Below are 27,159 nucleotides of genomic sequence, written 5' to 3'. Positions count from 1 at the left end.
GCTTGGTTTGTCTTGCTGCTCCCCTTCTCTGCTTCCCTCCTGAGGCTCCGAGCAGGCCTCCCTGGTTCTCCTGGACGCTCCCTTTCCCCTCCCCCCCTCTGGCTTTTGGTTGCCCTCCGAGCATCAGCAATATCGCAAGGGACTCATTAAGATCCCGTCTCTCTGTGTTCTCAATATCCAGTCTCTCTAACGGTGACCTTTCTTTCTCTCCCGTGTGCAAAGGTATCTGTGCAGGACCTCACTCTGAACCTGGCAGGTGAGTAACTCTAAGCTCTCGGCCCCCACCCCCTCCAGCCCCTCCTCCCCCCAAGTGGCCCCTTCCTCGTGGACTGTTTGTGGAGGAGCGGCCCTCGCGGACAACTTCCAGGCATGCGTTTAAACAGCTGTGGCTTCGGCCAGGGCAGTTTGTCGCCTTCTGGAGCGTTAAACAGGCAGAGGTACCAAGCAAAGCGTGTAGAATGGCTGAGTGTTATGTTCAGCCTGTTACAAACTACCTGGCAAAATTGGCTAGGTGAGGGGAGAGGCCTCTTCCGGTGGTTCCCCGCTTGCCTGGCACACCTGCTGCTGCCCTGGCGTTTGTTCAGAACAGCCTTCTGAGCATCACTGTCTTTCGTCAGCTATGGTTGCATGTGTGTGTGGGCAGGCAGGGCAGGCTGTCGCTCATCTGAATCTTCTCCTCCAGACACACACGCACACCCTGGCGGGCCCATTGCAAGCACAGGTCCCCCCAAAGCTTCCTTCCATTGGACTGGAGGGTTTGCCAGAGGCTTCCGGACCTCAGTCCTCTCTCTTGGGATTGGCAGCTGCCTCTGCAACACGTAGGCCAGACCACAGCGTTGCTTTCCAGGGGAGCAGCCACCCCTATTGCGGCCTGCGGTGCTTCTGTGGCATCTGTTGGGCAGTTAATAACAGGAAGCGTTGTGGCTCCCCTAGTCCTTCTCCCGCCTCCGGCGATCAAAGGAGGGGGTGGGCCCATCCGAGCGTTAGACCGAAAAGAGAACAGGAGAGCTGGAGGACCCTGAAGCCTGCAAGGGGCGCCACACAAGGTCCTCGTGAGAAACTGTTACGGGCGGAGGCACACGCCCGTTCAGTGAAGGCGGAGGGCTTGCCTAGGGATTTCCAGCGTTGGGGCCAGAGGGACGGGAACCCTGGAGGAGGCACTTTCCGGTCCCCCCCCCAAGAAAGCCCCTTGTGGGAGAGGAGTTGTGGTCCTGGATGCCTTGCCAACCCTTTTCCTTCCACAGTTGCTCAGGAGAGCCCAGGGCCACCAGCCAAAGCGTCCGAATTCTCTCCCCCTTTCGGCCGAGACTCTCGTTGGGTCTTTGAGCTCCTTGGCCTTTTCGTTCAGGACCGCTCAGGATTGTCCAGTGGGGATCGCCCCTCAGCACGAGGGCTGTTTCCGCGCCCTCTGTAGGGGTGATTCCGACAGGCGGCCTGGTGGCCAGTGGAGATGGGGTACTCCAGGGAGGGCTCTTCACCAGCGGGGGAGACGCTGACACCACTACATGGAGGCCCCTTAGGGCAACTCTACGTCCAAGCGGAAGTTCTGGGATTCCTTTCAGCTGGTTTGGCGGAAGGGCGGAGGGCAAGCATCGTGCAGAAGCAAGTGCCACACCCCGGGGCGCAGAGGGGAAGCAGCTTTCGGTCCCTCTGCACAGGAAGCCAGTTCCTTCCAGGGTGGCTGGGATGAGGCCGTCTCCTGTGCCCTTCTCTGCACAGCGGGTGGAAAGGTTTTGGTGCTCCTCTTCTTGGAGTGCGGAGACCCCAGAGGAGGAGGAGGGTGAGACTGGCAGTGCCACGTCCTCAGGTGTGCAAGGGGAGGAGCTGCCCACTGGAGAGGGGAGTTGGATGAAAGCAGCTGACTCTGGAGAGAAGGATTCTTGCAGGGAGGGGGAGAGGGTTCAAGCGAGGCAGGAGCTTGAGGGAGGGTATAAAGGGAGGAAAGGTCGGCTGGCCAGGGCATTTGGAGTCCCATGGGGAGGGAACCAAGCAAGAAGAGCGGCCTCATGCCATGGACTGGCTGGAGCCTTCCTGGAAGCTCTGGAGGGGGGGGGGGGAACAGGACCTGATGGACCCGGGCAGTCTCCCAGATACGCCATCGCCTGGAGACCAGACCCAAGCCAGCAGGGCCACCCCCTTGGAGAACAGAGAAGGCACCTTTGGCAAGAAAGTGCCAGGTGTGGAGGCTCTGTCCGCTGGCCCTGTAGGGAAGGAAAGCCCTCTGGGAGTCTCTTGAGAAGAGGCCTCCCCCACGGAGGGAATCCCAACCCCTGTAGGAGCTGTGCCAGAGTCACGGGGGCTGCTCTCCGGATCCTTCTGGAGGCGCTCAGGGTCCAGCCGGAGGCCCAGAGCCAGAGCAGCTCGGTTGGAGGGACCTTTAGTGGCCAGAGCAAAACGAAGATGGCTTTGATTGTGCCGGCTTCCTTTTTTGCTTTTGTTTCCCCTGCCTGGTGCCGGAAGGAGACGGCTTTGGGGGATGCGAGCAGAGTCCTTTGGGAGCCCCCTTTGGCAACGCTTCCTCCTTTCTCATTCTGCACAGATGGCACTACCGTGACTGTTTCCCTGGGAAGTGTTTGCCGCGGCGAGTGCTGCCTGCCACTGGGGTGTCTGATCCTGTACGTTTCGTCTGAAGTTGCTGACGAAATTTACTCCCAGCGCGGAGTGCAAATGCCTTGCTCAGGTAAGCAGAAGAGCTGGCTTTCAGAGGATAAGGGGTGGGATGTGATGGAGGGATGTTGGGGGTGACTTCCTCCATTTTGCCTCCAGCCAAAAGTATTTGCTGTAGACAAGGGCTTACGCTCCCCTTGCTGCTGCTTCTCTGTACGGAGCCACGAGCCCTTTTCTAGGAGACGAAGCAAAGCCTGTCCCCTGAGGCTTTCTCCCTTCCTGAAGTCAGATGGGAAGAAGCAAGAGAAAGTGGATCGCAGGCCCTTGGGAGGCGGAGTCGCTGTTCTCGCCTGTTTCCTGTGTCATATTTATGCTGAGCTACATCAAAGGTGGTGCCTGGATGCTCTCAACCCAGAAGCCAACTTCACCCTGAAGACCGGCTTCTTCTTCGTGGCCTCTGTGAATGAACACAAATGGGTTTCAGTGCACCTGTGCAGAGACTCGTGGAAACTTCCAGAGCTTTTACACGTGTCCGCTAGGACTTCCCTCCTTTTGCATGTGCCTCCCCCACCCATGGCACGGAGTGCCTCAGTTCCTTTTTTTGCCAAGACCGCTGCAGCCGCACATCAGCCACAGAGCTCCGTTCGTTTCTGTAAGAAAAGAAAAGACGGTTAGATCTCTTCCGGCTCTTCCTCCGTTTTCTTCATTCTGTGAGTAAAAGAAAAAAGAAAGGAAAGGAAAAGAGAAACAGGGAGAGAGAAGACAAACCTCTTTTCCCGCCCTTTTTTCTGCTGGGCCCTTTGCTCTTTTAAAGCCTCTTCAGGCCCCTTCAAGCAATGCGAGACTTGCCTGAATAAAATAACCCTTTCTGACGGGCCTTCTCAGTGCCTCTTCTGTTTAGGTGAGGCTCACCAACTAACTCCTGCCAGGCCTGTAAACACTTAACAAAACCAGCGCTTGAACTTCAGGACCTACGATCTTTCCTCTGGGAAAATATCTATACAACCCACACCCACACCCGCAATCATGGATTCTAGCCAGGCCCAGACTCCAGATGCCTCACCGACCTCTCCTGCTTCAAGATCCAACCCATCTACCAAAAAAAAAAAAAAAAATCGACATCAACCTCGAAAGCGAAGCCTTCGGTGTCAGTACCGAAGGAAGCCTCGATCAACCGATTCCACGATGTCGGCCCTGAAATCGACCTCGGTCCCGTGAGACCCACCTAGGAAGAAAAAGAGGCCATTGGCTCCCCATGAGGCCAAGCCCCCTTGTGCTTCCTTGCCTGGGGATAAGCCAGATCCGTCTGCCCCATCTGCAGATGACATTCGGAAAGAGATCATGTGCCTCGAATCGTTGTCTGGGGATGAGGGTGATAGCGATGGGGTCTCAACCCACCGTGGCTTCCTGCTTCTTGAGTCAGGCTAGAATGGGGGAAGCCTGCCCCACTCACTGTGTGCCCGGCCGTCAGAAGCACCCTTTGTGGTAACAGCTGCCCTTCTTTTCTCCTTTCTAGGCCTGTGCAACCCCAAGGCAGTGCTTATCCGGGACAAAGCCCGGGACCAGAGGCTGATTTCAAAACTGGTTGGATGCTTATCATCCAGCTGCAAGGGTGCATCCTGGGTACAGATGCTGAGCCTGCCAGAAGGGAGGGAGAAGCTGGAACTGCTGGCAATTCCTTATGCTGCCCAGGTGAGCCCCCTCTGCTTCCCTGGGAGGGCTTTCCTCCCTGGCTCATTTCCTTTGAAAGCAGCTGCACCTCTGAGCGACGGTCCAAGGGCTGTCCCCTCGGGTCACCTCAACGGGCCTCCAAGAGTGTGAGATCCTTTCGGTGCAGGATGTCAGGCTGGTCGATTCAGCCCTGCAGAATCGTTTGCTGCCTCTCTAGTAGGAACTGTGGCGGCTGTGTCCGGGGCGATGGTGTGGTCCTAACAGAACAGAGTGAACCCCCGTTTTCTCTTCCTGCAGCAACTCCAGTATGAGGCTGGAAAGGAGGGGCCCCCTGCTGGTTCCTCTCCTCCTCCTCCAAAGCTTCCCCCTGTCATACAACAGCTGCTGCCTCCTCCGAGTGACCTGCGGCCACGCAGCAAAAGGCGAGCAGGAGAGGTCATCCATTTGCAGCTGGAAAAGAAGCACAAGGTTGAAGCCACAGCACCCTGGGCAGGATCCGATCCTCTGCTGCGGTAAGTCTTTGAGTTCCGCTGTGGGGTGTGGAATAGCTGCCAGCGAAGGCAGGGTCAAGAGCATCTGTCCTTTCACTGACACGCCCAGGACAGCGCTGGATCCTAACAGAGCAGTGGAGGTTTGAAACTCTTTTCTTTGATCTGTGGAGAGTTCCTAGAGAGAACAGCCATAAATGGAGCTGAGGGTGATGGGTGTGTGGTTTTTTTTGGGGGGGGTTGCATTTTCAAGGGGCCGGGCAGTGGCTGCAGTTGGAGCATCCCCGCTTTCTGGAGCAGGGCGACGTGGAGCATATGCCAGCAGGTGTGTTGAATCTCAGCTTGGCTCTCCCCAGCTGCCACGGGAACACAGAAGCAAGAGGCACGCCCGGCGCCAAAGCCCCCGAGGCCTGCTTGTTGCCCACCCTGGAGGACAGCCATCGGAAGGCGGACGCCCTTCCCGGAGCACCCCTGTGCCACGTAAGTCCTGGCTGCTTAGGAGCCATCGTGTGGAATTCCAACAGCGCCCTCAGTGTGGTGGGCCCTGGGCTCGGCAGGGCTTTGCAGCAGGAAGGCGGGGAAGCCCTCCCCTGTGGAGTCGTGGGGGCATTGACGTGGGCGGCAGCCACGGACCGCTTATGCTGGAAACCATCTTTCAGGTGGTTTTCAACCTTTCAGGTGCTCTGCCCTTGGGAAGAGAACAGGCAAAAACGTCATCTTTTTCTGGGAATGACCTTTTCGTTTCTTTCAGCCCTCCTGGATTTCTTTGAGAGCAAGAGAGCTCTGCCCTTGATCTCTCTCTGAGCTCCTCTCTTTCTCTTCTCTGTAAGAGGACGCCCATTGATAGCCACCCGGCCAGAATCTGTTCACCAAGCTGCAGAACTCTGTTTTGCTGCTAAGGAGCCATTGGATAAGAATCAGGGAGTTTGTGTCTCTCGACCAAGGCAACTCGGGGGCCAAAGTGGGTCATTTCTGCAAGAAACGTTTGGGGTGCAGATATGGGCTGGTGATCGTTTTGCTCAGGCTCTGCACACGCCTTGTATTTTCAAGGAGGCCTTGTGGGGTCCCTTCCTGGCTGACTTCTTTTCAGCTGCTGAGGCAGAACCTTGAGGAAGGAACCCAGCAGCCGTGCTTGATCAGAATTCCTGGAGAGAGAGAGAGAGAGAGGCTAGGGAGGGTGCTGGGGGAGGAGGGGCACTTCCTTTGCAATTGGGTGGAATAACCCAGTTCTTACCTCTGATGCTGTTCTATGCATGGCTGTGTACACGTGCACATGCTCTCTCTCTCTCTCTCTCTCTCTCTCTCTCTCTCTCTCTCTCACACACACACACACACACACACACACACACACACACACACACACTCTCTCTCTCTCTCTCTCTCTGTTAGCAACAACCCATGCTCCTTGGTTTTTTGGAATACTGTAGACTCCTCTGTGGGGCTGTGGGAAGAGGGTCTTGGATTTACCTCCAGAAGCATCGTCCAGCCCCACAAGTGACCTGTTTCTTGCTTCATGTCCCCAGGTGGCCCTGCAGCTGGACGGTAGTCCGTTCCCCATTCCTGGGTCTGCAGGTAAGGAGGCAAACATTCCCATCTAGCCCTGGGACCCACCGCAGAATACGGCCTCCCGGGGGGTTGCAAGCAGGGCAGGCGGACAGGGTGGGGTGGATGGGTGCCTTCTGGACATTCAGTACTGAAAATTACAAAAGTTCTCAATTCAGGCCAATCAGATGATCTAAAGTGTGTGTCCCACCATTCGCTCAATTTTTCCCATTAAAAAGGTGGTTCTCCTGTTTTCAAATCAGAATTGCTCCCTAGACTTAATTTAGACTGTGTCTATGAGTCAAACTGTAAAATGAACAAAAGCAAACCAACCATATGTCATGAAAAATGTCTTTTCTCACTGGATGGAGGAGATCCTAAAGCGGTCTTCCAGGCCAAAAGGGGTATCTGAGAAGACCAGTCCATAACTGCCCAAAAAGGGTTGGTTGAATTGGGTGTATTCGTTCGATACTTGTACGTGTCAGAAAGGAGGCAGAGTCACATCTGGAGAATTGCAGCAACCTGCTGAAAATGGCCGTGGTATTTTCCTGGGTGAAAGAAAGCCGAGGATAGGAAGTTCCCCTCCATACAAATTTCCAAAATGACATACAATTTTTCCTTTTTTTGCTAATTATTTTGAAAAGTGTAAAAAGGGGTGGAACAAAGTACATCTCTAGGAGTGCACTCGTTTTAAGTATATTACCCCAGCTTTATTGGTTGGAATAAACCAAATACAATCAGATTTAAGCCCAGGGTAAGCATGGAAGTTTTAATCAGTGGATCAAATCCAGGAGACACACCGGGAAGGTTTAAACTCGCAGCTCCTCCGAAGGGGAGCTGGAGATGCTTGGCTGCCGGCATTGCCCTGGCCGTCCACAGAGGTGGTGGTAATAGCCAGTGGGCAGGATTGCACCCAGAGTAATATAGCTAGAGGGGACAGAGGGTGGGTGAAGGGTCGTCTTGGTCTTACATAAGGTAGTCTGGTCATGAATGTGCAGCTGAGGTCCCATGTAAGGCTTGCTCATTATGGATGAATAGACCTATAAGGTCCTATATGGGTTGGGTGCAGACTGCTTGGGGGATCGTATCACCCCCTATGAGCCTTCTTGCCTTTCAAGTTTTATTTCTGGGGAGGTTCCTCTCTCTGTCTTGCCCCCTTCGCAAGCTCGCTTGGTGACGACACGAGAGAAAGGGCCTTTTCTCGGTGGCTGCTCCCAGGCTTTGAAATGCTCTTCCTGGAGAAGCCAGCTTGGGCCCCCTCCCTCTGGTCCTTCCTGATTTTTAACTCACAGGTTCTCAAATGCTTTTCAAGTGTTTTTATACTTGATTGTTTTTAATCTTAATGTATGTTTCTTTGGGGTTTTTTATGTGTCATTTATATCGTGTTTTTACATTTCTTGTTTTGTTTGTTGTGAGCTCTTTGGGGTCTCCTATAGAGAGAAAGGCAGTATATATGCATGCATGCATGCATGCATGCATGCATCAATCCAATCAATCAATCAATCAATCAATCAATCAATCAATCAATCAATCAATCAATCAATCAATAAGGGCCTGAAGGGTAAACATGACAGGTGAACTGCCCAGGGAAGGGTGTCCAACTCCTTCTGGTCCTGGAGGACAGCGTGGGCAGGGCAGTGGGGTGGGGGCAGACGTGTGAGGAGCATGTGCCAGGAATGTTTGTGTTCTCTGGGCCAGGATTTAATTTTGTAGTCTTTCAAGAGACCTGATGCCTTGCTTTCCTGCTGTGCATGACAGGTGGTCTGCATGTCCGAGCTACAGAGGGCATTTGGGAGAAGTGTCCCAGTCACAATGCTGCTGCTAAAAAGGAGGAAGAGGAGGAGGAGTGCTTGAAGGTTGAGAAGATGCAGCCGAGCCCTGCGGGCTGCTCCTGGCTGACCTTCTGAGATCCCTCGGCCCTCCCACCCACTTTGGCTTGAGGGGCATTGGTGGGCGTAGCCAGGTCCCCAGGCTTTGGAAGAACGCCACCGCCCATAGTGGAGAAGGGAACCTTTAGGATCTTGTTTTGCTGCCTAAAGACGCTCCGTGGGAAGGACTCTGCTCCCTTTTCCCCCTTCGCCTCCAGCCAACCATTGACTTCCAGAACTGCCTGTGCCGAGATTTCCACTGTTCCTCTTGGACGAGCACACTACAAAGCCCATTTCTCTCCCTGCACCCAGGGGCAGCGCTCCATGCCTCCTGCCACCACGCAGTTAGGGCTGAGAGTGCCTGGGAATACCTAGGTAGAGAGACCCCACACACACACACCTGCTGCTGCTGCTGTTAACACAAGAGTTCACCCCAGGATGCCCTGCTAGCCAATTCCTCCCTGTATGGAGACCTCCTGCTAATGTTGCTTCTGCAGCACTGGGGAGCAGAGATATAACCCTTGCCGGCTGGGCTACATCCTGCCCTTGGAGCCTTACGGGCTGGAGTCTGAAATTGCCGGCATCACCTCTTGTCCTTCCATTTGCCTTGGTGGCTCAGAACCTGCTGGCAGACCTTTCCTGAAGACGCAAAAGGGCCGGGTCCTTGGGCTGGTTCATCTGCTAAGCTCAGTTGTCTGGGCTGACTCTGGGCGTAAAGCAGGGGATTGGTCTCCCTTCAGCCAAGGTGAATAAGGGTGCCTGATATATCTCGGGCTGGGTCTCCTGGGTAGGGAGGCTTTTTCCAGGAAAGACGAGCGAGGGTGCCTGGAGTCTAGGGGCCAGGCCATGGCGGCGGTGGGGGGGGGGCTCTCCTGAAAGCAGCTGCACAAACGGTTGGCCTGTTGGCTTCTCTGCATGCATTTTGAGTTGTGATCTTGATTAGCCCCAGTGTGCGTGCTGCCGTGCCACTTTTCTGTAGCCAGCTTTGGGGGTTCAGGAGCTTTGCCCTCGGCAGCCTGCGGTCGAAGCAGCCCCTGCAAAACCTAGCCCAAGATTCAGCAACAACAACAGCATGGCATTTTCAGTTGCAAGTTTTTCGGTTTCTGCTTCTGCCAAGTCTTTGTTTTGACCTGCTTCTGCTTTAATGCACCTCCGCCTTGTCCGTGGGTCCACCTGCCTCTCTTTGAAAGGACTCTGTGCTATAGAGCAGGCCCGGAAGCACCGAGGGTCTCTTCGCCTGAGGACTGTGCCCGGTGCCCATATGGCTTTATGGCGTGGGACCCAGCACTGCCACCATGCCTTAGGGCATCTTGTGCTTCTGCTTTAGCTGCCCATGGGAGCAAGTTCTCATGCTGCCTTTGGTGCGTGAGCTGCCCACCCGTTTCCTCCACAGGCGCTGGACCCACCATGGAAAGGACCGGTGAGACTCTCTGGAGGAGTTTGGTTTTTGGAGCGCATGTATTGCCAGATGCGTTTGCTTGGGCCCACCTGTATTTGTGGCTGTTAATCACTGCTGTGGTTCCATTAATAAAGCATGATTCTTGAAAGTAGATTTTTTTTTCTGGCAGAGATCTCTCTAGAAGAGCATTTGGTACAGAGGGCATACAATAAGAGGCCTTCCGAGAGGCCCTCACTTTCTGACCCTTTGCATGTGAAAAGGCAGACTATAATCCACGAAAGCATCCACCTGTGTAGACACCTGTTGGTGTTAAAGGCGCCTCCAGGGCTTTCCCCTTCCATAGCCTTTGTGACAGATGCCAAAACAGACTTAACGTGTTGGTGAAGCTCTGCGTCAAGATGGGTCAGAGCTTTTGGTTGTTTTGGAACCCCGCCACTGCCCTCCTGCGTCCGTTGCGACATGGAGCGGGGTGTGTGTGAATTTCCCTCCGGTGTGACCTTGCTACTCACAGCGAAGGAAGGTGACACAGGAGGTATGCTTTATCCCTAAAGCTCAGGAAAAACTTTGGAACGGGGACTGTCTAACACAGCCAGGAGATGACACCAACAGCAAGACTCGCTGGAAGAGACGATAAGGTCAGCAGGGGGAAGAGGGCCGCCTCACGAAAGACGGGCCAGCTCGCTAAAGGGAGCCACGGCCTGTGTCTGCAAGCTCGGAGCAGGACTGTGAATGGCAGGACTTTTTGGAGGTCCTTAGTTCACAAGGTCATGTTAAGTTGGAGCCAATGACCCGATCTCACCACACCTGGCAACCCGAACAGATGTCCTGATGGCGCAACATGAGCTTGAATATGCTCTGCAAAAATTGTTCCTTTTCAGAGTTTGCCCCCCTTCTCGGTGGTGCTGGGCAACGAGCCCAAACCTGGGCATTGATCTCATGTTTGCCATGGGGGGGGAGGGGGTAAGGCCATTGGTTAGTTGGTGGCCCTACATCTCCAGGCACTCTTGGGTGACGCTGGTTACCTGGACCTGCTGCAGCCGGGCTCTCAGCCAGAAGATGGTGCGGGGGGGGGGAGGAGGAGGACACCTCCACTGGCAAATAATGCAGGACGTGCGGTCAGATTGTGATGGTCTGTTTCGTGTTTCCTGTTGACTCTGCGATGCGACAGCCAACGTGAATCGGCCTGAGGTTTTATCCCCCAACCTGTACGTTTTTCCTCCCTTGCTGGGGCTTCTGCTGAGCAGGCAAGACGAAGCTGGCTCCCCCCACTTCCTTGGTCAAGGTCGGGAGACGAGCGGCAAAGGGGCTCTTCTGGGAGGGCCGGTTCCCCTCAATCACAATCTTTTAGTGGGAAATAATAATTGCTAAGGCTTTGTCCTATAAGCTCGCAGGGGGTGCAATGTGTCGTAGGCATAATTAACTTGTACACCGCCCAGAGAGTGTCTTATTAAGTGCTATGGGGCGGTGTATATATATAAGCAAGCACACTTTGCTTTTAAGACACACTCACAGCTTCCCAGCCCTTCTGTGCACAGCTGATCGGCCCCCTCTCTGGCAAGGGTGCTAGAGGACGGTTGGCTCGGGAGCGTTTGCGGTGCCTGCCCTTGGAGTGGGAGGTGTGGTAATTCTTGTAGTGCGCTAGGCATCCCTCGAATTCCTCTTGGCTGCACAACAGAAGGGGCCCGTCACCTAGGAGTTCGCAGGGAGAGCAAGTTACCCCAACCCATCCATGCCCCTGCAGGAAGTGACAGGGATGGGACTCGAGTGATGGGAGTCCTGGTCAAGTTGGACTGAAGTCACACCAGTGACTGCACTTGGATTTGATTTAGGTTCTCCCCCCCCCAATGACTCGGACTCAACTCACAACTCAAAAACCAACCCACTCCTCCCTTTTGTGTGTGTGGGGGGGAGGCATGGTTTCAATAGGGACTTGGACATGTGCCAGCATCCCTGGTCACTCTGGCCCAATAACCACTCGGACACCAACTTAGGTTAAGAAAAGAGAAAAGTACACGTTTTACTGCTTTTTTTGTAGACTCGAGAAAACATCATACTAGGAGTAGGGGTAAAAATGGAAGCAGCCAAAGTAGTAGAAGGGAAGGAGTCTCTCCCTCTCTCAGCCTGTCCTGGGTGGTCGGGGGGGGGGGAGAGGGTGGATCTCTCAAGGATGGAGACCCTTGGGAAAGGCCCCTTCCCCTCAAGCATGCTGGTATCCAGAAGACGACGCGAAAGCAGTCCAGAAACCGGAGAGACATCAGGTGTGCTGATTAGCAGAAGTCAGAGGAGGGGGCTGCGTTCGTTCATGGGTCAGCAAAAGGAGTAAACAAGCAGGCGTGTCAGCTTTCTCGGGCTGGGTTGGCACGCAGGGTCGGAAAAACGCTTCAGCAGGAGGCGAAGGGCCCTCCTCGTAACCTTGCCCATCTTTTCCAAGCCTGGTGGGTCCCTCCCTTTGAGTTTCGGAGGTTTTCACGTGGCCCGAGCGATGGGATGCTGAAGCAAAGCAGTCCCCACGTTGAGCTGGGCTGGAGGGGGGGAAAGGCGCTCCCAGACTCCACCGTTGCTCCGAGATGCTGCCCAGTCCAGGAAGAGGCCTTAAGGCGCTTGCGGGCAAGACGAACTCGTGGAACCTCAGAGGTATCTCTCTGGGATCCTGCCCCACAGGAAGGGCAGGAAGGGCCTGGAAGAGAGGAGAGGCGGGACCAGAAGGCTTAGCGTGGGTCTTCTTGAGTCCTGTGGCTCAAGCCGCTGTGCATTTTCATGTTGAGCATTCAGACAAAGCCACCGCACAACAAGACGTAACACCGTGCTGGTCGCTGCTGAAGGGTCCTGCAGGAAGCGGTGTGGTCTAAGTGCCTGTAAGCCAGTCCCCTCTGCCGCTGGACGGGGCCCATCCTGGTCAGGGTGCGGAGGGAATGTGCGAGGCTGAGCTGGGCTGGCCCACCGGGGAGGCCGGAATCAAAATCCAGGGAGCAGGCGGAGGACCTATCAGGAGGGAGGTCTGTCTGTCAACCACGGCCTGCTGGTTCAGCCATAGAGACGAAGAACAAGCAGGGGTTGGCGTCCCAAAGGAGTCCCTGGTCAAGGTCTCTGCGGATCTCTCCGGCAGGGGAGAAGAAGGCAAGGAGAGCAAGAAAGGAGGCCAGCCGAGAAGACTGGGTGGCTCTCGGCACGGCCTGAGCATCGGGAGCCCGTTGTTGTTGCCCTGTTGGCCGCAAGAAAGGCTCTCCCTCATGCCAACGGGCATGAATCAGCTGGAAAACTTTTGCTGCAGGCGCTGACTTCGCCTCAGTGGGGCCTTCGTCCTTGGAGGCTGCCCAGGACCAGGCGCTGGGGCGGTGCTGGGCGAGAGAAGGGCCTCTTCCTCTATGAGGGCGTTCTCTCTGCCAGGGGAGCCCGAGTCTTCCACGGGCAGGGCAGGTTCTCCCTCCAGGGTACCCGGGCTGGGATTGTCAGCCGGGGTCTCTAGTTCCTCCCCAGCCCCCTCCAGCAGAGGCACATCCTCCTCTGAAGAGGAGTCAGCCAGGCCAGTCATGGCAGTGCCGGACAACGGCGGGGTGCCTGGGTTGCTGGTTTCTCCCGTGGCAGCTGCCTTGGTGTCTCCTGGAGACAGGGTGGGCTCCTCATGGTCCCAGGTTGTGTCAGGAGTTATGACTGGGCCCTCCTCCTCCTCCTCCTCCTCTTCCTCATTCTTCTCCTCCTCCTCCTCTTCATCGTCCTCCTCCTTATCCTCATCCTCTTCCACCTCTTCGTCCTCCTCTTCCTTCTCCTCCTCCTCCTCCTCTTCCTCTTCCTCATTCTTCTCCTCCTCCTCCTCTTCATCATCCTCCTCCTTATCCTCATCCTCTTCCATCTCTTCGTCCTCCTCTTCCTTCTCCTCCTCCTCCTCCTCTTCCTCATTCTTCTCCTCCTCCTCCTCTTCATCGTCCTCCTCCTTATCCTCATCCTCTTCCACCTCTTCCTCCTCCTCCTCCTCTTCCTCCAAGGTTCCTTCTGGTTCAGAACCCAATAACTGGCAGGACCCAGCGGTAGGGCTGACAGGAGGAGCATGCGTTTGACAAACAGAGGAGGCGCAAGGACTGGTTCCAGCTTCTCCGCAGCTGTCGCTGGCATAGGATGGAGACTCTCCTGGCTCACAGGGAGGAACGGTGGCTGTGGCAGGTGCCAGGGCCAGGTGATCAGAGGGTGCCATGAACTCGGCGATGTTGGTGAGCTGCCTCCCTTCCTCCCTTCCTCTGTCCCGAGCGCCCTGGGTCGGATTGGCGGAAAGGTTATCTGGTCGAAGCCTGTGATTGTGTCCACCGATGGTCGCCCCGCATTCAGGGCACTGGCTCTCTTCCATGGGCCGCCCACACTGCCCCACGGTGTATAAGTGGCCCCGGGGGCACTGGTACCACTGCCCCTTTCCAAAGCGCATGGCCTCAACAACCGAGAGCCTCTCTACCTCAGAGAGCTGTGGCCCCGAGGCCGGCAGCAGCCTGTCGAGGGCCTCCAGGGCCGGCCGGAGGAGCGCCTCTTCGGCTTCCATGAAAGGCCTCTGCCCGTTGAGCAGCCTCAGGGCCTCGGAGACGGCGGCCACCGCTTCGGGAGAGGAAGGCGCCTGGCTCGTCTCCCACCGGCTCAGCCGCTGGAAGAGGTTGGCCAAGTAGGAGAGCCTCTTCGCCTCGTCCCTGCATTCTCTGAGCTGCTGGCGGGTGAACGCTTGGCCTTCTCGCCTCCTGGACAACCAGGACTCCATCCGCTCGGCCTCCTCCATCAGGCACTCTTTCCTCTCCTCCGTGCATGTTGCGGCTTGGCTTTTCAGCCTCTGAAGGCAAAGGAGGAAACTCACGGTGTTTTCCCAGTCCTTGAGGTCCTGAAGGGAAGCCGTGTTCCTGATCTTTCTTGCCAGGGCGCCTGGATCAAAGCTGCAGCTTGCGTGTGGCACCACGAAAGACAGCCTTTGGACCAGCTGGGCTTGCCCGACTTGGAGCTCTTCCTCTGTCCCACGGATCTTTTGCTTTATCTCCTCCATTCTTTGCCGGGTGGCTTTGAGGATGTTGTTGTAACGGGGGTGGTCCTGGATGGGGGTCGAGCACTTGGGGCAGACCTTCTGCTGGACCTCCCGGGCTCCCGCAGCGGGGCTTGGCTCCCCCTCCATCCAGCGGTCCAGGCCCCCCACCTCCAAGACGTGCCGGCAGTCCCAGAGAACCACAAAGCGGGCGTCGGGCTCGTCTTCGTTCCCAAAGAAGATCCCTGCCAACTCGTCCCGGTGGCACACCCGGCACTTGGGGGGACAGGGCTCCCCACAAAGGCCCACACAGGGGTGCCTGCACTTGAGGATCTTCTGGCAGGGCGCGTCACACCGGGGGCGGTTGCAGATTTCCGAGCACCTCCGCGTGCACTGGAAATGTCGGCACTGCCAGCGGCAGGGCTGCCTGCAGGGGAAGCAGAGTTCCCCGCACCGCCGGTCACAGAAGCTGTGGCAGCACCGGTTGGGGCACCTCCTGGAGCAGGGAGGACAATTCTCACAGCAGGAGCCCTGGCACGTGTGGGAGCAGAGCAAGACCCTGGCGCACTTCTTCTGGCAGGCCGTGTGCAGGCGGCCCCGGACGCACTCAAAACAGCTTCCCCTGCAAGCGTGGCCGCAATCCAGCTTCTGCCGGCACTTCTCGTGGCACCGCAGGGGCATCTCCCGCCTGAAGCACTCCGTTCGGGTCACGTGGGAACAAGAGAGAGTGACCTCCACCGTTTCTTTGCAGCGGGCCGCTTGGCAGTCCTCTCCACAGCACAGGTGGCACCGGTGGCTACATTTCAAAAGCTGCTGACACGGCTCCTTGCAGATCCAGGTGGCAGCGGATTCGTGGCACGGAAGGTTCTGGCTGTGTCCACACTTCGGGATGACCTTCGGCACCTCGACCTTGCAGGGCCCGCAGCATTCCCAGCACTTCTTGGGGCAGGGGTGGCTGAGCTCGCACAGGGCTCGGGCACAGGGAAACTTGCAAAGGTGCTGCCGGTGGTCCCTGTCGGTGGGGTGGCAGTGGCGGGCGCAAGGGTGGCCACATTCCAGCCGCACCTGGCACTCGAGTGTGCAGCCTCCATCTGGGAGTTGGCGGAAGCCGTGGCTCTCCTTCACGGCCGTCTTGGTTTCCGGGTGGTTTTGGCACATCAGCGAGAGCTCTTCCCCGAGAAGACCCTTCGCTTTTAGCAAGCCGGCCAGCTCTTTCCACAGGGGGCTACAGGCCGAGAGGACCTCTAGGTTCCCAATGCAGTAGAAGCCCTTTTTCGCACGAGAGAGGGCCACACACAGCCTGTTCTTGTCCTTCAGGAAGCCGATTCTCCCCTGGCGGTTGCTTCGTACCAGCGAGAGCAGAACGATGTCGTTTTCTTCTCCTTGGAAGTCGTCCACGGCGTGGGCATCCACGTGTTCCATCTCTGCCTGCAGCAGCAGAGTTCGGATCCTCATCACCTGCCCGTGGTACGGGGTGAGGACGGTGATCTGGCTCTGACTGTAGCCTTGCTTGAGGAGGTAGCTGGCCAGCGAAACCAGGAAGGTGGCTTCGTGCAGGTTGCTGTAGCTCTCTGTGCCTGCGCTGTGGCTCTCTTCCTCTCCGTGTTGCACGAAGAACACGTTCTTCTCAACACCCTTCACAGAAACAAGATCACGGGTAAGCCAGGTAGAAGAGGAGACAGCTGGCAGAAACACCATGCCCAAATTGGAGCGAGAGAGGCTTCAAGAAAGGTGGCAAATCAGAGTTGCTCCAGAAAAGGTGTTTTTTTTTTTTTTTTTTTTTTTTGAAGGAGGTAAAGAATATAATAACCCGCAAGTGGCTCCAGGGGAGCCCTCTTGCAACGCTAATTCTGCTGCCTGACCTTCTAGGCACAGCATCGGTGCCACCCTTGAAGGCAGCCAATTTGTCCTTGCCAAACAGAATGGGAGCCCAGTGCCCACGTCTTCTGGGCAACTGACTGGAGAGCCCCAAGACTGCCCCCCCGTGGCTGCCAAAGTGGAAGCCACGACCTTGCATGTCACGGGGGCCCCGGTTCTAACACTGGGGCCAGAAAAGGGAGAGAAACCGGGATGCTCACGGAGAGCAGAAGACCCCCGAGGAAGCCTTCCTTCCACCCTCCTCTCACACCAAGGTCCGGTTGGACAAGGAGTCCAGCCGACTTGGGTTGAAAGAAAACAGCACGTGGCTTGTGGGGTAGTTTTTCCTTGAAAGAGAGAGCAGCCAGCATCCCGAGGAAGCCCCGTCGACCCGGAGCGGAGAAGCTGGTCCGTCCTGCTCCCTTCCCTCCTTCGCAGGGCGAGTACCAGGGTGCTTAAAACGGGAGACCCTGCATGGCCTTTGGAGCTTCTGCAAAACCCTGTGAAGGAGGCTGTGGGATGGGCAGGGCACCGCCTTGTCTGGCAGGGGCACCCGGCGGGGCCTGGCACCAGCACCCCCAGCGCCTCGTCCTCCCTCCCCTTGCCTGGCGCGGCCGGCCGAGCAGGAAGAGAGCGGGGCTCCCGCAGTGAGTGGAAGGAGGAGCAAGGCCGCCACCACCGCTGGACGCGGGAGTGGATGGTCCGGCAGCGGGGTGGAGGGTGGGGTGAACCCTCATCCAGATATTGGTATTCATATCCGAAGGCTCCCATCTCTACCCCGTCCGTACCTTGATGTCTTCATACTCGAGAACGGCCTGGTGATCATGCAGTTCCTTGTAGAAGCAGGGCACCAGCAGCTGGGAGATCTCTGGGCGCATGCGGTGCTGGCGGGGGGGGGGGAGAGAACAGGGTCAGCGTGACACGTGGATCTGCTCCGTTGGAGCCCCTCGTGCAGGAGAAAAGTCTCCACCTCTGGCGACGCAGGGAAGAAGTGGCCGGGGGGGGGCCTTCCGAAGCTCCCCCCCAGCCCTGCAGCCGGTCTATCTACCGACAGGGGTCTCTGCCGCCAAGCGGTTGTTGTGCAGGGAGGGTCTTCGAGGCAGCCAGGCCCTCCTACCCCAGACCATGGCGCTGGCCCCCACCCCGGCAAGGTCCCGCTACATGTGCTGCAGCGCATGGGGCTGGGCTGCCCTGGAATGCTCCAGCCTTTTCCGAAAGGAGGGTCAAAGGGGACGCAGGATACGTGCAGCCCTCCCAATGTTTTAGGGCTGGGGATGTACCTCAGCCGCAGACCCCTCTGCCACGGGGGGGGGGGGCAAAGAGGGCAGCCATCCAGCAGCCCCTGGAGGAGCAGAGGCCTCTCCCACCCACAGCCCCACCATGTAAAAAAGGTCACTGAGATCATTCACCCATCCACTCCCCAGACCCCCTCCAGGGGCAGTTCATCACATCATGAAGTCAGAAGGGGCTTCTAAGGCCATGGAGTCTGTCCAACCCCCTGCTCAAGGCAGGAAGCCCAACCAGAGCAGACCTGAAAGAGGGTTTTCTCTTGAAGGCTTCCCGGGTTGGAGCACTCATCCACCCCCTGAGGTCACGGGATCCATTGTCGTACTGCTAAAACAGGACGTTTTCCCCGATATTCCACCAAAATCTGGCTTCCTGTCACTTGAGCCCATGGTTGTATTTCCTGCACTCTGGGATGATCGAGGACAGATCCTGCCCCTCCTCTGGAGGACAGCCTTTCAAATGTTTGAAAAGTGCCATCCTATCTTTCCTCAGTCTTTTATTCTCAAGGCTAAACATGCCCAATTCGTCCAGCCTTCCCTCATAAGGCTTGGTTTCCAGCCCCCTGATCATCCTTGTCACCCTCCTCTGAACTTGCTCCAGTTTGTCAGTATCTTTCTTGAAGTCTGATATCCAGAACTGGACAAAAGACTCAAGGTGAGACCTAACCAGTCCAGTGTCTGCGAAACAACCAACATGAAATTGACACAACTACGGGAGGCAGTGGAAGATAGGAGGGCCTGGCGTGCTCTGGTCCATGGGGTCACGAAGAGTCGGACACAACTAAACGAAACGAGCACCTTGCCGGATTTGGAGACTATACTTCTGTTAATGCAGCCTAAAATAGCATTTACCTTTTTTGTAGCCACATCAAATGTTGAAGAGTACCAGCCCCAGGACTGAGTCTTGTAGAACTCCACTCGTTATCATTTCCCAATTTGAGAAGGAGCCATTGATAAACAATCTTAATATTATTCTGTAAGCAACGGTATATCCACCTGACATTTGTTCTCTCCAGCCCACATCTAGTTAGCTTGCTAATTAGAGTATCATGGGGCACTTTGTCAAAGACTTTGCTGGAATCAAGATATATTACATCTACAACATTCCCACCATCTATCAGGGAGGATATGCGGTGGTGTCCCACTTGACGATTGCCTCGTTAGACGAGGAAATTGCTTAACAATGAAATTTTTGCAATCGCTTTTGTGATCGCAAAACGATGTTTTAATAGGAGAAAACAATGATCGGTTCACTGCTTCAGGAACCGATTTTTCGCTTAACGACAATCAAAAAAGCTTTCAAAATGGCCGCCTGCTGTGTAAAATGGCTCCCCATTGTGTTTTAGGACGGATTCATTGCTTTACAGGCACCGGAAAATGGCCGCCCTATGGAGGATCTTTGCTGGACGCTGAGGTATTTCGCCCATTGGAACGCATTGAACTGGTTTTCAATGCATTTCAATGGGATTTTTACTTTCGCTCGACGACTATTTTGTTCTACAGCGATTTTGCTGGAACGGGTTATCCTCGTCAAGCGAGGCACCACTGTAAAAGATCTCATCACCCCTCTTGGTTGTCCTGGCTGAGGCTCTTTTAATCACAAGGCATGGAGGGGTTAGCAACGAGAGAAGGGACTGTTGAAGCACAGGAGCAAGGAACTGGCCGAGGGTGAGGAGAGGGTTGGGGAAGATGGAAGGGTGCAGTCAGATGAGTGTTTAGCTCAGTGTTTGGACTGCTGTGTGGAGGGATTGGTTTATTCCTTTTGACAGTGGTCACACAATCTGGCCTAGATGCTTTTAAAAGGGGATTGGACAGATTTCTGGAGGGAAAGAACATCACAGGTTGCAAGCCATGATGAGGATGTAGAATCTCCAGGCTTAAAATGAAGATACATCCAAATGCCAAAGGCAAGGGAGGGGGATCAGGAGAGAGGTCTCTCGAGGTCTCATGGGCAACCAGAGGCATCTCCTGGGGCCACGGTGAGGTCCAGGCAGCTGGACCAGAGGGGCCCTCGGCCTGATCCAGCCTGGGGCTCCTCTTATGTTCTCACGATGCAACCACTGGAGCGAACTAAATCATCCCCAGAGTGTTCCTACCTGCACCTTCCTGACCCCTGTCAGGGGCTTCTACTTTTTTGGTGCGGGGATGATGGCTCTGGTTTGGATCAGTTCCATCGCAGGTGATTGCTAGAAACAGGCTAAAAGCGAGTCTTCCTCTAATTTGCCAATATTCTGGAGTGGCTTCAGATGTGTCTAAGGGCAGTGACTGTTCGCTGCATGACTTGAAAGACTCGTGGAAAGCAAAGGTGTATTTTGGCAATAAGCCAAGTGGCAGAGGTTGTGCTGCTCTGACGCGCCTTTGCTTTCCATTCGTCTTTTAGATCTTCAAAGTGATGCAGTAAACATTCGCTACCTTGGTACACACTTTTAAAAAAACGTTTTTCACTTCCTCAGCCCCCCTACGGAGCTGAGGAAGTGATTAACTTACCAAAACTGTGAAGTGCCCTCTTTTCTTAAGCCACTTCATGATACTGGCAAATTGACTGCAGGCTGCTGCGGACCACATAGGGTCGCTTCAGTTCCCGATGCTGTTTGGATACAGGGGCGGCATACCAGACCTCCCAGAGACCCTATTTCAGCCCACTCCAGCACGCTCTTCGTGCTACACGGAGATCAGCCTGGAGGTCGGCAGAGGTGGATTTCATGATGAAAGGGGTGAGCGGAAGAGGCAGCAGCATCCAAGGGTTCTGCTCCCCACCTGCCAAGCCTGCCCGCCCCGCTCACCCACCTGGTAGAGCAGCTGCACGTGAGGAAGCTGATTGTTGACCATCCGCTCAAAGAGAGAGATGCCCAAGCCGTACTTCTTCTCCAGGGTGTAATCGGCCGGTTTCGGACGCAGCTGGAACACAGCAGAGACAATCCTGGGGTGAGTCTTGTGGGTGAGCGGGCGGGCGGGTGGGAGGGTGGAGGCCCCCAAGACGTGCCCTCCGACTCACGCCAGGGGGATGCAGAGGCAGGGGTCAACTGGTGGGTTGAGGTGGCAAGTTGGGGAGGCATGGATGCCCTGCGGTGCTTCATAGAACCATAGCATCATGGCGTTGGAAGGGCTAAGAGAAAGCCACAGGATCCGACCCCCGGCTGCTCAAGGCAGGAGGAATCCAAGTCCAAGCAGAGCTGACGGGGGGGGGGGAGTCCAGTTTCCTCTTGGCATGGAGCTGCACAGCGGCCACAGCACCCCTGCAGAGTTTGCTCATGAAATCCCCCTCTCCCTGCCCCCAGCCCACTCCCTGCTCTGATTCGGAATGGCTGGTGGCCTTTTTGTGTGCCAGAGCTCCCTCTTGCAGCAGGGGCGGGCCCAAGCAAAAGGAGGAAAAGCCCCCCCCCCCCGGCATCTGCCACCGGGTGCTTGTACAGGCCCCTCGGCTCTCCAGCTGATTCACCCTTCTGGGAAAGACCTCCTTCCATTTTGGCTGCCGCCACCCGCACGGCCTGTCACTGGGGCGTCAGACATCCTGGGGCAGTGGGACCGGACATGGCCAATTTGCGCATCCCAGCCGCATCCCACCCAAGAGCAAAGGGGCTGCAGGGGGGGGGAGGAAGAGGAGGAGGGAGACCTGGGAAAGGCAGCTTTGGGCTTACCTGCTGGTGATCCCCAATCAGGATGAGATGCTGGCAGGAGGAGGAGAGCGAGGTGAGGACGTGGGCCTCCAGGATTTCAGCCGCCTCTTCCACGATCACTATGCGAGGGCGGACTTTCTGCAGCAGCTTCCTGTATTTAGCAGCACCTGCAGGGGAAAGGGAGGCCCGGGTGGCTTTTTTAAAAAAAAGACTCTCCCTCCCTCTTTCTCTTTCTTACAGCGGGTGTGTGTGTGTGTCAGAGGAGAGGTGCACACCCTCCAGGAGGACCAAACACAATATTTGAAGAGGTGGCTCCTTTCTCTTCCGCTTTGACCTTAAGGGCAGCCGCTGGCACTGGGGGGTGGGTGGCTGAGCGGGCAGTTCCCACATGATACCAAAGTAACACAAACCTGGGCTTAGGATCTGCACATTTCTAACACAGAAATGTGCAAATTGCCTGCCCTGCTTTGGAATCCTTACAGTGGACCCTCAACTTACAGACGGCTCCACTTACAGACTTTTCGAGTTACAGACTTCTCTGGCCACAAAATTTAGGTTCGACTTGCAGCCGGAGAATCGATCTACAGACCAGGAAAAAAATGGAACAAAAACGGCCGGTTATGGATTAATCGGTTTTCAATGCATTGTAGGTCAATGGAGACTCGACCTACAGACTTTTCGACCTGCAGCCACCGTTCCAATACGGATTAATTCCATAAGTCGAGGGTCCACTGTACCTCACTTGAAAAAGTGAGTATTTGTTCCAGCCTTTACTCAAACTTTCTGGGAAATGTCCTTTCTCTGCATTCCCCCTTTTCCTTGTTTTCCTTTCCATATTCACACTCCGGTCTTTTCCCTCTCTCTCACTTGTTGGCTTTACCTGTTACTTTAAAGAGTTTTCCAGGGCAGAGAGGCAGGTTGAAAGAGTTTTATGGTCCACTGCACATGGGGCCCACGCTTTCAGGATGCAAGTCATGATAGAAACCTTGACTGTGCGTTTCAGGAAAACCACCGTTCTGCCTCTGGGAGGACAGAAGTTTTGAGAGGGGGTTGTGTTCCGTTCCGGTGCCTTCTCCTGCGCCCTTTATGGCTCCTGCAATGTCTCACCTGCCTTCCCTCCGGCAGGTGCGGATGCTCCTTCTGTGGAGCGCTCCGCCTGGCTAAATACTGCTAGGTTCCCTCCCTCTCCCCCCCCACCGCTACATATTTTGAAACCTCTCCTGCTGCACGTCCCGCCCTTCTCTCCCGTTTTACTCAGGCGACCGATTCGCACGTGCAGCCCATCGGACCCACGCAGCATGGCTCCAGGCCCTGCGCCGCTGCTCCCAGGGCTTGGCTTGAGCAGCAAGAATCCCCCGGCGGTCTGAGGGCTGTCCTGCGTGTGCCTTGCCTTGCTCCAGACAGCGGGGCCAGAGGTGATGCCCCCCCCCACAGGGGCCCTGCCCGGCCCCCTTCCCTTAGGTGGGGATGTTTGCACAGCCAGGCCAGGCAAGCACAAGACACGGAGGAGCCCCTTCTCGCCGAGGCAGGGAGCCCCGGAATCAGCTGGGGATGGGGCGGAGAAGGGGGACTCGGCTTTAAGCCCGTCTCCCACAAACACAAGCCCTCACCCAGGGAAGCCCAGCCATGTCTTGAGGCTCCCAAGGGCGCCCCGAGACCCACTCCTTCCACACATCGGGGTCACCCTGTTAGTAGTGGCCAGGAGGCTGCGGAGGACCTGTGGTGGTCATCCCAATGACCCGCTTTCGCCGGAGGATCGCCAGGTCTTCCTGGAACCTGAGCTCGTCCAGCTGAGCCGCATCCTTCTCATAGGTCTGCATCTTCTCCACCAGGGCCGCTTTCAGCTTCTCCTCGTAGGCAGCGACCCATCGCCTGGAGCCGGGAAGGAGGAGGAAGAAGTGGGGCGGGGGGGGGGGCTTAGCACAGGCAGTCGGTGCCTTTGCCAATGGCCAACGGTCAGCAGGGTGGCTGCAGAGAGACAGTCTACCTGCCCCCAAGATTTCTACCAGTTGCTCTGTTGTGTCTACATCTCAATGATGTCCCCCCCCCAATAATACAACAGAAGATGCATTCATAGCAGCAGCCCTGAGTACAGACAAAACACACATGTACACACACACACACACATGACTGTGTAAGGGAGGCTTCGCCAGCACTAGGAGGGGGGGGAAGAGACCTACAGCAGCCCCTCCCCTCCCCACAGTTTCCCCTGCTCTGGCCCTGGCGTGGCTCTTCTTCTTTGTAGGAGAAATGACCCCCCCCCCAGAGGAGAAGGGAAAGTGGGCTGGCGGTGCTTCCTCACCCCTCCCCTTCCTGACCAAAGCTGCCCCCCCCGTGGCCCCCCCATAATGCCAAAGACTGGGGAGGTGACCTGTACAGGCGCCAGCGGTCCTTCTGCCGCAGGCTCCTGACGTCGCGGATGGCGGCCACCTCCTGATGGGTCATGGTGTCTCCTTCTTTCAAGAGGTTGAGCAGCCACGCCTGGTGGGTCCTAGAAGAAAGGTCGAGAAACGTGTGGGGGGGGGGGTCACAAGGAGGGTGGGCAGGAAAGGAAGGGCTGCAGCCGATCCGGGGTCTCTCTCTCTCTCTGCCGCCGGCGGCAGCAGAAGATGCTCAAGAAGGAAGAGGCAACCTCGGAAGCCGGATGGGGGCCTCCTGGGACCTCCAAGAACCAGCTAGGTTGCCCTCTTTCAAGGTTGCTGGACTGGCAGGTCTCATGCGGTGCGTAAGTGGGCCGGATCCGATGACCCAGAGAGGCCCCGGCTACTCTCCCAGCTGTTCCCTCCTACCCCCTTCCCGAGCCTTACTGTCTCTCCTCCGGCACAAGGTAAGCACATTTCCCCTGGGGTGTCCCTGAAGACGCCGACTCCTCATCATCCATCTCGTCGTAATAATCATCGTCCAAGAACCGCTCCTCGTTCTTCTGGCACCAGGACAGCTGCGCGTTGTGGGCATCTGGCCAAAGAGCACAGAGGAGGGACCCCCCCCCCATGAGCCGCCCCAAGGCCACAGGACGGTGCTGGGAGACAACTCAGCCCTAGACCAACTGGGGCTGGTGCTGGGCTGGCAGCCCGTGGCCCGCTGGAAAAGAGGCTCCAGCCGCAAGGGTACGTTGTGCAAGAGTGAAACGAAGCCCCACAAATGAAGGGTCCCTGTCCTTGTGGGGCTCTGAGCGATCCCACCCGGGCTGGAGGAAGCTCGTCTCTTTTGGCTGGGCCTCATCCCGCCGTCCTTGCACAAGGACCTTGCACAAAGCGCCAGACCCCTGTTGCAATGCAGAGGATTCCCCCCCCCCCGCCCACGAAGGAGGCTTTGTTCTACTGGAGGGGGGTCACGGAGTCAATGGGCCCCAGCCCCAAACAGGCTCCACAAAAGGGGCACTCCTGTTTCGGGGGCACCACGTGGGGCTTTTGCCTGGCAGGAGCCTACCTTGCCGAGTGGTTGAGATGAGGGTGAAAGCAAAGCCATCATCACCTCTCATGCTGAGAAGGCTGATGATTGCCGGCCCTCTCTTCGACATCAAACGATATGGCTCTGAAGGACGCTGTGGGGCCAGTTGACCAGCCCCATGGACCCAGCACCTCTCTGTCCACTTGCAGCAGAAGCAGACTCCCAAGGGTGGGTCCCCAGCGACCATCTCCACCACCCTATGCTGGCTGGGGGATAATGGGATTTGTAGTCCCAACCGGGGGGGCATGCTGTTAAGAAATCATGGTGAGGGGGCAGCCCCTTCCGGCACTGCTTACCACCTCCTTTCCTGCGGAGCCTGGCGGCGTTGCGTCTCTCTGCCCTCGGTGGCTGCCCTTTCTCGGGTGGGAGGCAGATGTTCAGCCACTGCAGCATCCCCCCCTGAAAGATGAAGCCAGGGAGAAGCTGGAGCTGCAGATTCGGAGGGGTCTCCGGCAAGGCACCCCCCCCACACCCCCAGGAAGGGCAGTGCCCCCGCTCCGAGGGGCCTTCCCCTTACCCCCGAGATCCCCAGGCAGTCTTCGGCCATCTCGGCCTCCAGCTCCCGCTCCGTGAGCACCCCCTGGCGCAGCAGCTCCAAGACCTTCGTGCAGTAGCTGATGCTCTCCTTCTGTCTCCGAAGGGCCCTCAGTCTCTGGACAAGGAGCCACGGGCAAAGTGAGCAGGGAGGGCCCACAGACCCCCACGGAAGGGGAGGGCGCCCAGGGAGGCTTCCCCTGGTGGGGGTGCTTGCTTAGCTGCCTGTCCCCTTTGACACCACACCAGTTTGGGAGGGTGCGCTCGTAAGGACTCAGCCCTGCCTTCCCTTGCAAGCAGGAGGGGTGCTTGAGCAGTGCCGGGGGGGAGGCAAGCGGAGTGGGGTGCCCCTCTCTCCTGCTCGACTGTCCACCGAAAGCGGCTACATCCAGCTCTGAGCACCTGCACAATCCCCCAAACACAGGCGTCTGCCCCCACCCGAAGAAGACACGGACAGTGTCACTGCCTTATCCATCCAAAGTTCTGCTTGTCACTGCTCACCAGGAGCCCGGGCATGTACGTCTTGCGCCAATTCTTCAAGGAGCAGGTCATCACTTTCTCGTTTTTGCTCCTGCCTCCAACGCGCACAACCCCTGATGGCAGGAACTCCAGGATCCCTGGGGAGAGGCGAGGAAGGGTGGTCTTGGGGGGGGCACTGGATGCAAAACCCAATGTGCAGCTGGTCGGTGCAGGATTTGCTCCCGGCTGTCCCACAAGTAGAAATGGAAAATGGATGAGCTGGATTCAGGGATGTGGCATGAAAGAAGGGGGCTCCTCTTCCGCCACTCTCAGGTGGAATAGGGAACATGGGGATACCAGCTCCTTGTGGTGAGAAGGGGCAGCTGGCAAGCATGAGGTTGGGTGTGGCTCCCTGCGCATCGGAGCCTGTCCGCACTGGTGTAAAGTTAGGGTATATGGTTCTTTGGCACAGGGAAAAGAAAAAAGAAAAGACCCAGTTCGCTTGTGTTTCTACTGAAAACAGTCCCTCCTTCCCCTTTAAGAGCTGGCCCAGACCTTTCTGGCACCGGCTGAGGGCATGCCATCTTTTTGGGACAATTCACTGAGATGCCAAATAGCTCTTTGTTCAGCCTTCCTGAACAGGTATCAGTTGCACTGACTTTTGAGCAGCAACCAGATGGAGCCACATTTCCCAGTGCAAACCGTAAAAAAACCCCATTCAGCCTTTCCTTTGCTGGCTGAGATGCCTTCTGCTGGCCTTCTGCAGGGAGGGTGCCCTTGCCCCCACCAACCCCATGGCCAGAGGTAACCTGGATGGTCAAGGAGGCTATAGAAAAGGGGCTCCTGATGGGCAGGTTGGGCGGAGGTTTTCCCGTGTCCCTAGGCAAGGGGAGCAAAAGGGGAGGAAAGCCACCCAACCCCCCCCGCCTGCCCTCCTTCCCTCCCTCCCTCTGCCTGCCCCGTCATGGGCAGATGTATTCTGGCCACCAGACAGACTGCACTGGCTCCAACTTGGCCAGTAACGCCCTTCCCCGGTGGCTGGACGCGGCTGCGCCCCTGGTCCAGATCAGGCTTCAGGGCTGCTCCAAGCATTTCCCACAGCAGGAAGGCTCAGCGAGGAAGTGCCCTTGAGCCTGATCTCTGCTCATACCTTCAAGAAACTGGTCCAGCGCATGGTTTGTGTAACAAACCACCAGGCATGGGGTACGATCCTGGTTCCAGAGTGCCTGATTGTCCAACAGGACCTCCAAAAGCTTCAGTCCAATAAACGTTTTACCTGAAAGGAAACCACCACACATGCCTTTGCTGCCCTCATCTGAACAGAAATCTAGAAACCCCCCCAAAACACACACACACACACACACACACAGAGGCGTCCCACAGCTGTTTGGAAA

At 56.6% G+C, this 27,159-nt stretch overlaps 2 protein-coding genes across 5 annotated transcripts in view; one reads left to right on the top strand and one right to left on the bottom strand.

Annotated features, from left to right (window-relative positions):
* The window catches only part of LOC110084817 (uncharacterized), a 47,408-nt gene extending 37,682 nt beyond the window's left edge, over positions 1 to 9,726 (top strand). For 2 of the 4 annotated variants that reach the window (XM_078392083.1, XM_078392084.1), the window contains 2 exons: positions 223 to 256; positions 2,540 to 2,676. In XM_078392083.1, coding sequence (XP_078248209.1) covers positions 223 to 247 — 25 coding nt within the window. In that variant the 3' untranslated portion in view covers positions 248 to 256; positions 2,540 to 2,676. Of the gene's footprint in view, positions 1 to 222; positions 257 to 2,539; positions 2,681 to 4,123; positions 4,300 to 4,575; positions 4,791 to 5,122; positions 5,247 to 6,289; positions 6,339 to 8,066 lie in introns of those variants that run through there. The other 2 variants (XM_072999463.2, XR_013544418.1) reach the window with 2 other exon arrangements.
* Positions 9,727 to 11,562: 1,836 nt separating this feature from the next.
* LOC110084807 (NFX1-type zinc finger-containing protein 1) lies at positions 11,563 to 27,063 on the bottom strand. Its single transcript, XM_078393102.1, has 11 exons — positions 26,916 to 27,063; positions 25,808 to 25,923; positions 25,290 to 25,424; positions 25,069 to 25,171; positions 24,130 to 24,277; positions 23,694 to 23,813; positions 23,040 to 23,194; positions 21,344 to 21,489; positions 20,493 to 20,603; positions 17,208 to 17,303; positions 11,563 to 16,197 (listed from the first exon to the last, which is right to left on the bottom strand). Exons 1-11 carry the CDS (start codon positions 27,061 to 27,063, stop codon positions 12,823 to 12,825), a joined length of 4,653 nt encoding a protein of 1,550 aa, XP_078249228.1. The 3' UTR covers positions 11,563 to 12,822.
* Positions 27,064 to 27,159: the final 96 nt, after the last annotated feature.

Source organism: Pogona vitticeps, chromosome 4 (assembly GCF_051106095.1).
Source record: "Pogona vitticeps strain Pit_001003342236 chromosome 4, PviZW2.1, whole genome shotgun sequence".
In the NCBI taxonomy this organism is placed as follows: domain Eukaryota; kingdom Metazoa; phylum Chordata; class Lepidosauria; order Squamata; family Agamidae; genus Pogona; species Pogona vitticeps.
Note: the sequence above shows the minus strand (reverse complement) of the source record. Positions and strands in the feature narration are given on the sequence as shown.